Below are 14,258 nucleotides of genomic sequence, written 5' to 3'. Positions count from 1 at the left end.
AAGGTGACTTCCAACCAGATAACTTTTCCATTGTACAAACTTCCTACTTCCCGATCCATAAAATCCTAACTCTGCCCTGCCTCAGCCCACCTCCCAACACCTTCTGGCCAACCTCACATTTTCCACTCTCTTTAAACGTGAGCTTATGCTAAAACTCAGCTGTCTCTGTCCTACTCGCAGCAAATTCCAGTCACCAGTTTTTGCTATGTTTGCTGACCTATATTTGTTCAATGTTAAAATGTCATCCGAGCATTCTACTTCCTCCCTTTCCTATCTGTGGAATTTCCTTGACCCTACAGCTCTCTGGTATCAATGATTCTAAATTATAGGTTTAGTCTTTCTGCATATCCCTACTTTTATCACGTCACCAAGCCTTTAGTGAATTAGATCCTCAGTGCGCTCATCTGGGAAACTACTTGATGTAAGATCATACTGGAGCCAAACGTTACTTAAGTTTGCATTTATTTAGAGTGAAACTTTATAAATATATACCCCCTAACTCAAGTAGACCACAGTTTCATTAAGTACCTTTATCTATGTGCTGAAATGAATCCACAATTAGTACCCTTCACTTGCATATAATTAAACAAAATTGCTTCACAATTAACACTTTTTTTCCAGGCCTTTCTACTTCCTTCAAGGTTACTCCTGCTACCAAACTCTTTGATCAAACCCTTGAACAATTTGTTTTCACCTTTCCTTATGAGTTTGAAATAATGTCCAAGATTTCCTAGTGAAGCACCTTGAGCCATTTTACTGAAACAATGTGCTGTATTTCTTATTGCTGTCATGAATATATTAATTTAAAACCACATCAAAATATTCTTGGACATGTGAGAAGCTTGACCAGTATTTGTGCTGGGATGTTTGAGCAGCCAGTTGTAAATACTGAACGACTTTGTTTTCAATGAACTTGATAAAATGGTGAAGTCAACTAATGCATGCTACCATGTTTATTCAACAGCTATTACTTGAACATCTGGAGTGCCTTGTGTCGAGACATGAGCGATCTCTACGAATGACTGTGGTCAAGCGGCAATCACAATCTCCGTCGGGTGTGTCCAGTGAAGTGGAAGTTCTAAAGGCACTGAAGTCATTATTTGAACATCATAAAGCTTTGGATGAAAAGGTGAGAATGTAATTAGTGGCATAGGCAAGAAAGTATTATAACAGAGGTTCATTTTCTTGTGAACTCAGGCAAAATGTATAATAGTTAGCAAGGTTAGATTAATGCTTTGAGTGACTGTTCTTTAAATACTTGGGGTCAGAATGTTGTTTACTGTGTATCAATTTACTGCAAGCTTGAACTTGAATTCACTGTCTGCCAATGTGATTTGTGACTTTGGGTTTTCACTGAATTTGGCCAAATGCTGAGAAATGGAAAGATCTGATGCTGTCCCTGAATGTGAAATGCTTCTCTTGTAACTGGGAATATCTTACCTCAAGGATAGCAAAATAGAAATTGAATATCTGTTATTTGACAAGTGCCAAGTGGCGTTATTCTTATCTGTGTTGGGTTTTCATTATGTGTGATCCACTGTTCATCAACTTTTGCTTCTAACATAAGTACTGTGGTCTTCAGATTAGAGTTCTGTTGTGGTATTTCCCTGCATCTGAATGACAATAACAATGCTGCATAAAAGAAAAATGGTTTTGTAAATATGGATTAGTGTAATGGAATTTCATTATTTAATTACTCCAATTGTTTCTATTTTCACACGAACATGATCATTTCTGTTTAAATTGATTTTATTCTAAAGCGATAAGTTTCTGTAGTTCTTCTCTGCAGACCTGTATCTATGATACTTTTAGCCAATTACGCAGTTTGCCTGAAAAGGTGCAGCACTCTGCTGCATCAACTGTTCACTATTTGGCAAACTTTACATATTCCACGTGAAGTGGGCTCTTGTGATACAGTAGTAGTGTCCCTACCTCTGAATCATGCAATCTGCGTTCAAGTCCCACCCGTGTAATAACATCTTTAAATTTCTAACACTTGTGAAGACATTGCTTTAAACCTTTCTTAGAGTCATAGAGATGAACAGCACGGAAACAGATCCTTTGTCCAATTCCTCCATGCTGACCAGATATCCCAACCCAATCTCATCCCACCTGCCAGCACCTAGCCCAGATCCCTCCAAACCCTTCCTATTCATATACACATCCAGATGCCTCTTAAATGTGACAATTGTACCAGCCTCCACCACATCCTCTGGCAGCTCATTCCATACACGTACCACCCTCCACATGTAAAAATTGCCCCTTAGGTCTCTTTTATATCTTTCCTCTCTCACCCTAAACCTATGCCCTCTAGTTCTGAACTCCCCCACCCCAGGGAAAAGACTTTGTCTACTTATCCTATCCATGACCCTCATGATTTTATAAACCTCTATAAGGTCACCCTTCAGCTTCCAACGCTCCAGGGAAAACAGCCCCAGCCTATTCAACCTTTCCCTATAGCTCAAATCCTCCAACCCTGGCAACATTCTTGTAAATCTTTTCTGAACCCTTTCAAATTTCACAACATCTTTCCAATAAGAAGATCAGAATTGCACGCAATATTCCAACAGTGGCCCAACCAATGTCCTGTACAGCCGCAACATGACCTTCCAACTCTTGTACTCAATACTCTGACCAATAAAGGAAAGCATACCAAATGCCGCCTTCACTATCCTATCTACCTGCGACTCTCAAGAAGCTATGAACTTGCACTCCAAGGTCTCTTTGTTCAGCAACACTCCCTAGGACCTTTCTATTAAGTAAGTCCTGCTAAGATTTGCTTTCCCAAAATGCAGCACCTCGCATTTAGCTAAATTAAACTCCATCTGCCACTTCTCCGCCAATTGGCTCTCTTCTTTGGTTTCAAACTTCTGATCCATTGTTATCCCCAGTTAGTGAACTTGCTAATATCGTCTTTCCTTTTCAATTTTTAAATTTGGCTTGTTCTTTACAAGAAGAACCTGTGTTAAATCTCCCCTTGGTTTATCTGCTCAATGAAAATTGTTCCAGTAGCTGAAGTCTGTCCTTTTAGTTACCCCCAACATCTCACACCCAACATCATCCTTATTATTAAATCATTAAAACTCTATGACATAAGAACATAAGATACAGGAGCAAGTGAAGCCATTTGGTCCTTCAATATGATCAGACCTAATCCAGGCCTTCACTCCTCTTTTCTGCCCACTCCTCATTGCCTTCAGCTCCTTGATAATTCAAACGTTTTTCAGCCTCCTTATTAAATACTTTGTGATCTTCCTTTACCCTTGACACCTCTGAAGCAGAGAATTCCAGACATTCACTACCTTCTGAGAAGAAATTCTTTCCACCTCAGTTTTAATTGTGTGTCACTTATTCTGTGACTATATCCCCTTCAGTAGAAATGTCTTCTCAACATCTACCCTATCAAACTTCCTCAGAATCTTGAATGTCTCAATAAGTTACCCCTTATTCTTCTAAACTCTAATGAGTAAAGACCTCACCTGTTTAGCTTTTCTTGGTAAGTCAATCCTTCATCCCAGGAATCAGCCTTGTGAATCTCTTTTCAATCCCTTTCTTAAAAACGGGGATCAGAACTGTACATGATACTCCAATGTCACCAACATCATGTAAAGTTGTAACAAGACTTCCCTGTTTTTGACCTCCAACTGCCTAGTAGTAGGGGCCGAAATTCCATTAGGTTTTTTAAAATTATGTGCTGTATGCAAACCGTCTGTGTTCTATGTATCAGAATAACCAGATTGCACTGTGCTGTACATTTTTAGAGTCGCTCCATTTAAATAATGGTCTGCCTTTTGATTTTTCCCACCAAATTGCAAGCTTTCCTATGTTAGACTCCATGTGCTATAGTCAAAAAGTGTGGCAAGTTTCAAGTTTCTTCAAGTGTTTCCTGATTGGACCAAATTAACAACAGCCCCAGTGAGGGAACTTGTATTCTATGAGGTCCACCTGGTTGACCTTCTTACAATCACTACATAAACTTCCAGTTCTGACCATTCTTGTCCTTCACTAATTACTTCATAATTATGTCAGACAGTAACGAGTTGAAACACAATTATAACAAGAATTTAAAAATCATTAGATTTATTTGCTACAACCCTTGTTGAAGTTGAGCAGGAATGAAGGACTTATGCCTGAAATGTCGACTCTCCTCCTCCTCTTTGGATTCTGCCTGACCTGCTGTGCTTTTCCAGCACCACACTTTTTGACTCTGATCTCTAGCATCTGCAGTCCTCACTTTCTCCATGTGCGATAGCTCTGGGGCTTCTACAAAGTAATGCCTGAGACTGAACGCAATACCCTCATATTTTATGTGAGTATTTTCTTAACAACCACGTGTTGTCAAATTTTAAAAAAGAGAGAGGTTAGTTTTATGAATCTAAAATCAAACTGGGAAAAAGTAATAAAAATATGTTGTGGCTTTTGTGCAAGAACACAAGCATGCATACTCTGCCGCACTGGCTCGCTCACTCACTGACTGACTCATTCTCAATGTTCGCACTCACCAAACAACAGATAAAGGGGCGGGGGCGTGGGGGGGAATTGATTTGGCTAATTATAGCCTATAAGAATTAACTAAAGTTCTCAGTTCAAAGTTTCGGGTCTTTACTGGCTGCAGGTAGAATCCAGATTTCAATGCAGAGGTGGTTTAAAGCTAAGGCTGTGATTTCTCTCCTACTGGAGCTACAACTGTGGAACTGAATTCTCTCTGTCAAGAAGTTTCTCTGTGCAATGAAACAGAATCAAATTAGTAGACAAGTTTCAAGTTTGTTACAGTCAGAGAGAGGAGTTCCATTTAGCTCAACTGTTATTTATTTTGCCCAAAACATATGCTTGTCAGTAATTCAAACATTATTCTATATTCCACTTATACCTTCTTGACCCTGTCTGGAGAGTTATCTTATAAATTAAGATCTTTTTTGTCCAAGCAATTAACTTTTGAATGGTTTCCCTTCACCAGTTGAATACTGTTGGTGATTTCCATAATATCTTATCAATAGGTCTGAATGGAAGATTTTTCATAATCTCCAGTTTGGTGAATTTTGCAGACTCCTGTCTCATCCACATGTGCTGGAATATGAAATATACAATGTGTTTGTTTGTGTCAACCATATTGATATAGGTTGATCTCACTTTAGTCAATTTAAAATATAATCTGTATTTTAAAATATCCCAACTTGTCAAAAGCATGTTGAGGTGACACTTTACTCTTATAGTCTATGATTCTATTTATAAAGCTCAATTATTGTTTGTTTTGTTAATCATTAATAAACATACACTAGCTTCTTCTTTGTGTAAACTGAAATAACTACACAGAGGCTGGTATACCATCATCAAATCACCCTTTATTTACACGTGGAGAGTTCTGGACACCGATCCAGCTCCCACAGAGTCACCTGTTAGAGTGAGCAAGATGTCTGACACCCCTGTCCTTTTTTTTTTCTCTCTTTTTTTCAGACATTCTTCTTTTTTTAGGGTGTCTGACACTTGTGTTCTTTTTTTGCTGCTTTTCTTAGCAGTAGTGCTTATTTTCCCCCGCACCCATGTTGTGTGTGCAGGTGTCGGACACAGTGAAAAACAAGTGTGTAAATATTTATTTATATTCCACCACCAGGAAGAAAGGAAACACCCAAGTGGCCAGTGACAAGCAGTGCCCTTCTCAAGAGGCAATGCTGTGTGATCAAACACCTCTGTTCTTGTCTGTCAGACAGGGCTTACTGATTGGACCAAATTAACAGCCCCAATTAGGGAACTCCTATTCTATGAGGTCCACCTGGCAGACCTTGTTACAATCACTTCATAAACTTCCAGTTCTCACCGTTCTTGCCCTTCAGTATTTGCCTTATAATTATGTCAGACAATAGTGAGTTGAATACAATTTGGATTGATTTGCTACAGCTCCTGTTGAAGTTGAGCACATTACTTCTTTTGATAGGGAAATTATGATTTGGAAAAGAGAAATATTAGGGAATGGGCAATGGAGGAAAGAAAACCTGACTAGTGGTCTAATCTTGTGAGAACTTAGAATTGATGGCTGAAATGGAGCATTAGTATAGAAGTTGTTCTGAGTTTCAATGGACTTGGGAGCATTTTCAATTAGGTTCCTTCCTTAAGTTTTGTTATTGTTTAAAATAAATAACTTCCCAGACTCCGTGTCCAAGAACACATTTCCTCTTTCTGTTAGTAATCGCCATAGTTCCAGCCGGCCATACGGCTGCTCTCTCATTAGAGAGAGAGAGAGATAATGTCAAATTTAATCTAAGGGTCACTACACCTCAGGATGAGTAGGCCACTGTGTGGATTAAACCTGTGCTGTTAGCATCACATCACTTTGCATCTCAATCTAGCCATCCAGCCAAATGGGCTAACCAACTCTTCTAGTCCTTAAAAATGCCACATCATTAAAATTAATTAAAAATGCAAACCTCTTTAGCTGTTGAGCTATTGCTTCATATGTAAGACAGATTTGATTAATAAACTGTGAATAAAAACTTAAAAACAAATTAACAGAAACATTTCATTCAACCTTGTGTTGGTAAGGATATTGTTGATGTAAACTTCAGATTTGCTGGAGAAGCATTACAAACGTCACTTCTACAGTTAAGGTAATTTCTCTGGCTAAGTCATTGGAGTTGTTTTGGGAGGTGTTGTGATGAGTTCCAGAATTTGGTAAGGAGCATTGCTGCATCATTACAAGGAGGGCAAGGAATTATATGACCCAGGCTCCAACAGGTATTGGGTTGCAGTTACAGCGGCTATGGTCCTGTAACAAGTCGGAGAGATGAAGCAGTGGATATGGGGAGAGGAGAATCTACACATTCTCACTGGTAAAATGAAACTTGACCTCTATGTTGCTTAACCAGAGCAGTCTGACAGACCAACCAATTCACCAATCTCAACAAACTCCTCATCTGAGCCCTAAGTAGCAGAATCCATTCAGAAAATGGACCAAGCTTTCACCATATACTTTTACTTGCTGATTCACTCTAAATCACCCTCGAAGATACATGTAGAATTGGTATCTGACCCAGTGGCTGCAAACCAAATCAGTTGATGGGCTCTCTTCATGAGTCTTGTGTTGTAGCTCTTCATCATCTTTGGGCTACTATAGTTGGCAAGATAACAGTCTTCAGTATTTCAAAGCAGAAAATCGGCAAAAGGCTAGTCAGTGAAAAGGGTATAGAGTGAGGTCCATGATTATACCGTCTGCAATTTCCTTCATTTCAATAGCTTAAACATATGGACCAACAGATTCAAGAACTGCTTCTTCCCCACCCCATTATTAGTCTTCTGAATAGACCACTCAAATTTTAAATTTAAAGTTTATCTCACTTTTTGTGCACCTTCTCTGCAGCTGTAACATGGTATCCCTTGGCTCTGTTCTATTACTGTAATGCATGGTATAGCATGATTTGCCTATACTAAACACAAAACAAAACTTTTCAGTGTATCTAGGTACATGTGACAATAATAAATCAAATCAAAGATATGTGTGTCAGATAGCAGGATGAGGGTCAGGCAAAAACATACTGTCATCTTGAATGTTCTCAATGACATCCATATTCTCTACTGGTCTGCTTTTAAAGATTGCCTTGAAGAGCAGAAGGCTAGCTGCACCATGTGTTTTCTGCAAATTGCTCAGCTCCCTCATGTGCAAAAGCAACTGGTATTGAAAAGGATGTTTCGTCCTTCTCCATAATAGTAAATGATAGTCTTACATTTGAGTGCTGCCTGTCTCTGTCAGAATTGACCTGGGCAGTGACAAATCACAACAGCCATGATTTGAAAATGTCCCAAATAGGTCTTCCGTTACATATTGCTGAAAGTGGAATGTTCTCAAGTTGGCAGTTGCCAAATTGGGATCTAGTGACGCAGTGCTGTAGAATCGAGGATTGTTAGATTTGTGTCCTCAGTTCACAACATAGTTAATTCCAGCTTCATGTCCTTTTGAAGTGACCCCCATAATGACATCAGTCATGGAGACGATCAGCATGATTCCATTAATGGCTTGGTTACCTATCAATGTGAAAGTAACCCAAAACATCCATGTGTATTCCATTTGCTCAGGTTGCTAATATATCAGAAACTTGGCATGATTACATGGAGAAAGTTGAAAATATGGCATAGAAGAGAGAATTTGGAAAGTGACAGATAGCCATGTTTGTCAGTATGAGATTTCACATAAACTGCCAGTGACACCTAATTGTTAAAATTATTTGTTGTTTATTGAAGGATCACTGTGGAGCTTGAGAGCACATTAGAGTCCTTCATTGCTTAAGGAATGGAGTTTCAAAACAGGGAGGTTATGCTGCAGGGTGCTCGTGAGGCCACACCTGGAGTACTCTGTACAGTTTTGGTTTCCTTACTTGAGAAAGGACTAGCACGGGAGGGGTGCAGAGGAGGTTCACGAGTTTGATTCTGGAATGGAGAGAATTAGTTTATGCAGAGAGTTTGGAGTAGATTGGGACTAATGCTCATTGGAATTTAGACAAATGAGGGGTATGTTAAACAAATGTATTTATGAAGGGAATAGCTAAAGTAGAAGCAGGGAGGTTGTTTCCAATGGCGGGTGAAACCAGAACTAGGGGCATAGCCTCAAAATAAGGGGGAGAAGATTTAGGACTGAGTTGGGGAGGAACTTCTTCACCCAAAGGGTTGTGAATCTGTGGAATTCCTTGCCCAGTGAAGCAGTTGAGGCGGCTTCATTAAATGTTTTTCAGGAAAAGGTGGATGTTTGAACAGTAAAGCAGTTAAGCGTTATAATGAGTGGGCAGGTAAATGGAGCTGAGTTCACGAAAAGATCAATCATAAACTTACAGAATGGTGGAGCAGACTCGACGGGCCAGATGGCCTACCCTTGCTCCTTTTTTAAATGTTATATTCTTATGTTCAGAAGCAGCCTGTTTGTTACCACATGTCACAGTATTTTATTTAAAGTCAAATGGTACTCACTATCCACTAATGGTACTGATCAACTTATTAATGATCTGAGCAAACAACAATTCAGCTAAAGGGAGATTGTTTATATCCTGAGAAAGTAAATCTCAGTGATTTTTCTATATTCTGTCCATAGAATGACTTTACATTCTCCACATATTTCCTTGTGATCCTTTTATTTCCTGAGATATATTCAGAATTCAGACCTTTATCAACAATGACTGTGTTTGAATTATTCCGAAAGCTTTCATTGTCACAAGCCCTGTTGACTTCCCTTTTGAATGTGCTTGCTAACATGCTGACTATTTAATGAGAAAACAGTGTCAATATGAGCAGTTTCTGTCTCCGTCTCTCCTTCCTGCTTTCCCAGCAGCAGTGCTAGCTCTGCATACAATTATTCTGCCACATTTAGATCACACAAAAGTATTTTCTGTTTTAGGGATTGCTGGTGTTATATCTGTGGCATTCAGTTGACCTTGTCTCTTACTGCAGAACAGGATTGCCAATTTATATTTGTTGCTGTATTTTGTACTGGAGTTTCACATGCTTGTGTTTCTGGTCAGATTTGTAGCAAGCATGCTGTTCAGTGATGAATTTTGTTTTGTAATGTGGCAAAATGTTGATGCCAGATGTACCATCCATTCAGAGGGTGCAAACCCACTTGAGAATTATCAACTGAATTAAAAGCAGAGTGCACATAGATTGTCTTTGCAATCATTAAACACTTGAAAATCAATTTCTCTCTCATCATAGTGGGTAATATAAAGCCACACCCTAAGAGACTGCTATTCTCAATTCCACATAATTTGATGATTGCTGGGGAATTATGTAGCCCACTCTGCTTTGACCATGATACTCCCTCTCCCCACTATCCTCCACCCCATTCCTGTTTAAACCCACAGAACAGCAGCACAAGGAAATGTAATCTATATATAATAGTGTGCACTTCGGTCGTCCTGTTCTTTGGTGTGCATTGCACCACTACTGTGCTGCTCTAATCCTAATTTCAGTTTTATTAGTTTAATCTACAAAGATGATTTGCAAAGTTCTTGAATGCAATTTCCTGTTCTTAATCTCTCAAGGTTCGGGAGCGTCTTCGAGTTGCATTGGAAAGAGTATCGACACTAGAAGAACAACTGTCTTCAGCCAATCAGGAGGTAGGATTGCAAATTACAAACTGTATTGCTTGTTTTCTGTCATTTCGAGCATACTAAAACGTTTAACTGAATGAGTATGGGTGCAAAGTTGAAATTTATTGTTGTGAACTTTGTTTTTTTTGCACAGTTTAGTCTGGAATGTGTAGACCGTAAGACATTCATGCTGCACACATGCTCATTCTAGACACCTAGAGACTGATAATGTATTCCTCAATTCATTCTCTGTCTTCGATTTGTTTGGTGAGCTTGAACAGATTGAGTTCACTCATCTTTAGTAAATAAACTCATGCCATAAATTTAGTGTAAAAATGCAAGTTACATTGCTGTAAGCTGAAATAAAGTATTGCATCATTCACGTACTCTGTCACCTTGTCTGTCTTTGGAGTGGGCAGTACAGGTAATTCTGTATTTCAAAATCAAAGTTTGCTTTTTCTTTTCTCAATTTATGTTCCCTGTCATTTCAACAGTAATTATTAAAGCCATCTGATTTTCACTAGCACCTTCTTGAACAATGAGTTTGCTCAACTCTAGCTGGACATTACAAGAGATTTCATCACATGACTTTCCAATTGATCTTTCTTCTCTGTTTTTTCCATCCAGTTTCAATGATTTTGTAGCTGAAATAAATGTGTATAAAGGAAATTAATAATGCACCTCCTTTTTGTTTGATGCTCCACTACAACTTTCCTTGGTTACTTGTGGCAGCATCAGGTGATTATTCTTCAATTACTAAAGGAAGGTTGGCAACCCTAATTGCACCCAACATTTTCCCCTTTTGTCTTCCTAACATTTGGTCAGTGTGACTTGTTTAAAGGCTGTGTCCCTGCTCACATGTCTTATACATTTCTGTTGAGAGAGATTGTTGAGAACAAGCCAAGTGTGTATGCATAAAGGGGTTCTTATCTGTGAACTAGTGAAACAGCTGCAGTTCTACTGTGTGGAAGGTATAAATACAAGGTTTGATTTCCCATAATACTGAAACTGGTAGCTGAAGATAGCCTTCATAGTTTTATTTATTTGAAAAGAACTGTATGCAGTATTGTACCATGATGTAATGGCACACAGCACACCATTCTCATTTAATGCAACAATTAACTTTTTAGTGCATGCTGCTGCAAAAAATAGGCTTACTTTACAGGAGTCTTAACAGACTTCTTGATTTTATTGTGATGAAACAAATGACAAGATGAAGTGGATAAGTTATTAAGAACAGCTGTTATGTCAACATTGAGGACAATTAGATTTTGGAGTATTATTAAAACAATTAGAATATGAGTGTCTCAAATAGTGTTTAGAAATGGTGAGTTCAGCAGCGCTGCTTTAGGGTTTACATGCTGACCGCGAACTAATTAGTGAGCTGGTGCTAGAAAACTAAACATGAACCATGTTCCAGTGGTTTTGGTAAGTACATGATATAAAAAAAAATTATAGGAATGAAACTAAATAATTGAATGAATACATTGATTTAGACGCAAGAGTGGGGTGCTGGAAAAGCACAGCAGGTCAGGCATGATCTGAGGAGAGGGAGAATCATGTCTAAATCGTATTGATTTAAACAGTCTTGTGTATCTTGAAATGATAGAAAGCACTGATAGAAGTTCAAAAGAATCATCCTGGGAATCTAATGCTCAATTGAGTAATTGAGATTAAGATTTAATAGAGGTTTCAAATTGTCAGGGTTCTGGACAGAATAAATAGGGACCAGATGATATTGGAAAAAGATGCAGTGGTGACCTGTTTAAATAAAAAAGTTTATGTTCGCAACTGGTTCAGATTTGGAATGGGCGAAAGTGAGTACTGCAGATGCTAGAGATTAGAGTCAAAGTGTGGTGCTGGAAAAGCACAGCATCAGGCAACATCCAAGGAGCATTCCTGATAAAGGGTGTTGATCTTTCTGCTCCTTAGATGCTGTCTGACTTGCTGTGCTTTTCCAGAACCACACTCTTAACTCATATTTGGAATGCTCTGCCTGAACTTGTAATGGAGGCAAATAGAGTTGATGCCTTCAAAAGGGAACTGATTAAGTGTCTAAAGTGAAAATATTTGGAGGGCTATGGGGTAGAGGAGGAATAGGACATGGCAATTTGTTATCTCAAAGTCAGCACAGCCATGACTGGCCACATGGCCTCCTTCTGTACTATAGCCATTCTGTGATTCTATGAATTCTTTTGGAGTGTTATGTCTTCTAAGCTGTTTAAGCTTTCATTGTTGTTTAGATTGCATTCAGCAATGTTTAGAGATATTTCCAAGGAGATTATTTTACTGATGCCATTGATAGGTGTCTTAATAGATAATAAGTGGACTCATCCTGCGTTACAAATCTTCTCAAAACTCACTAAAATGATAAGTGAATTGACATCATAGTAAGTTTCGTTTTATCAAGGTTTATGCCAGGGCAACATGGTGGCTCAGTGGGTTAGCACTGCTACCTCACAGCACCAGGGAACTGGGTTCGATTCCAGACTCAGATGACTGTCTATGTGGAGTTTCCTCTGGGTGTTCCAGTTTTCTCCCCAGATGTGCAAGGGAGTTAAGTCCCTGTATCAAAGATGTGCAGGTTAGATGGATTGGCCATACTAAGTTCCTCTGCAGTGTCCCCATACTAAATGCAGGGTTACAGGGAAAGGGGGCGGGGGGGTGAGTGAGGTCTGGGTGGGATGCTCTTCGGGGGGTCGCTGTGGACCCAATGGGCCAAACGGCCTGTTTCTGCAATGTAGGAAATCTATAATGCTATGATCTTAAGGTTTAAGAGGACTGTGTACTGTACTTTGTACAATAAATAATGTCAAAGCCATAATTGCAAGATGGACATCAGTTTATTTGTTCCATTAGGAGTTAGTCAGTTTATGCTTTGGTTTTCTAAATAGAATGAAAAACTCAACTGTTTCTTAACTCCTTTTTCACTTGGCAGCAGGAATTCAACCAGGTTTTTTGTCATAACTTTGTTTACCAGAAAACGTAATCAGTGAAATGTCTGTGGATATGTGCCCTGGCTAAAGGAGTTGGCAATGCTCAAAAAGAGGAGAGGAATTTCTGTCAGCATTTCCAAACTTTCTAATTACAATGTGACAATAAATACCCATTGTTCTCACTACTATTTGCAGAATGGATGAAGTATTATTTTGACCAGTGAAAATCATGGGTATGCAGATGTGAAGGACTTGTTGAACTGGGTACAAAGACAAACTTAATTCAAGATGCATTCAGGCATCAAAGAACCCAAACATAGCTGAACTCAATGGGAATCAGGAGAAAATGGTCCATTGGTGGGAGTCATATCGAGCATAAAGGAAGTGCATTGAGATTGTTGGAGATCAATCATCTCAGTCCCAAGAGTTCTTTTGAGCAGTGCACTGCGCCCATTCCAACCAGTGGGCCATTTCCCCCAATTTCTATTGCCCAATTTTGCTCCGGTTTCTTGATGCTGAGTTGCTCCTTGCATTATTGTTGTAAAGTGAAAGGTGGGTAAACATACTCTGACTAAACTTGACTAGTTTGCAGTAACCCTTTTTAATGTAGGCATGTTAAATGGTGAGATAGACAAAGGGACAGGGATTAGGGAAAGGCCCAACACCACTTTATTGAATGCTTAATCAAGGAAAAACAGTATTTATGTTTTTGATGCTCTTTGATTAAACTGTAACAAACTCTATCAATCTCTTTACAGGATTCTTCAATAAATAGTCTTAAATCTCTAAGTAACCAGTCTGAAATCTACATTAGCTAGATTCTGGCCTGGCACAGGGATTGTACAGACTCACCACTCCCCAAGTGATATACTTGTTTGCACAAGGGAGGCAGCTAGGCACATAGCCACGTTTCTGTGATCTGGGAACACAATGCCTGACTTCTCTCTTGATTGCGTGCTTTCCTAGGTGCAAGAGATTTGAAAGAAGAGCTAAGCAGTAAATAATAGAGCCTATAATAACCTGAAAGTTGAAACCCTTTTTGGTTTTTCATTGGTATGTCGCAGTGTTTGTAACAGGAAACTTTCTTCCCTTGTTTCTTCATCAATTTTAATATAGCAAAATCATCTCTCAAGATCAAATGGTAAACCCAGGTGCATTGATCCTTTGCTGAGGAACAATTCTGAGAGAAATGTTTAGAAACCAGCAAAAGAATACCAAGAAAGTAGATAAAAAGATGGAAAGGAGAACAACAGAGCAA

At 38.9% G+C, this 14,258-nt stretch overlaps 1 protein-coding gene across 5 annotated transcripts in view; it reads left to right on the top strand.

Moving 5' to 3' along the window:
* Positions 1-14,258, top strand: part of ppfia4 (PTPRF interacting protein alpha 4) — a 699,209-nt gene that overhangs the window by 502,109 nt on the left and 182,842 nt on the right. For all 5 annotated transcript variants that reach the window (XM_043716866.2, XM_043716868.2, XM_087973636.1 and 2 more), the window contains exons 3-4: positions 965-1,129; positions 10,017-10,091. In XM_043716866.2, the coding sequence (XP_043572801.1) occupies positions 965-1,129; positions 10,017-10,091 (240 nt within the window). The remainder of the gene's footprint in view (positions 1-964; positions 1,130-10,016; positions 10,092-14,258) is intronic.

The sequence above is a fragment of the Chiloscyllium plagiosum genome, unplaced genomic scaffold (assembly GCF_037043375.1).
Source record: "Chiloscyllium plagiosum isolate Xiang-an unplaced genomic scaffold, Cpla_swu_hap1 HiC_scaffold_26, whole genome shotgun sequence".
Classification (NCBI taxonomy): domain Eukaryota; kingdom Metazoa; phylum Chordata; class Chondrichthyes; order Orectolobiformes; family Hemiscylliidae; genus Chiloscyllium; species Chiloscyllium plagiosum.
Note: the sequence above shows the minus strand (reverse complement) of the source record. Positions and strands in the feature narration are given on the sequence as shown.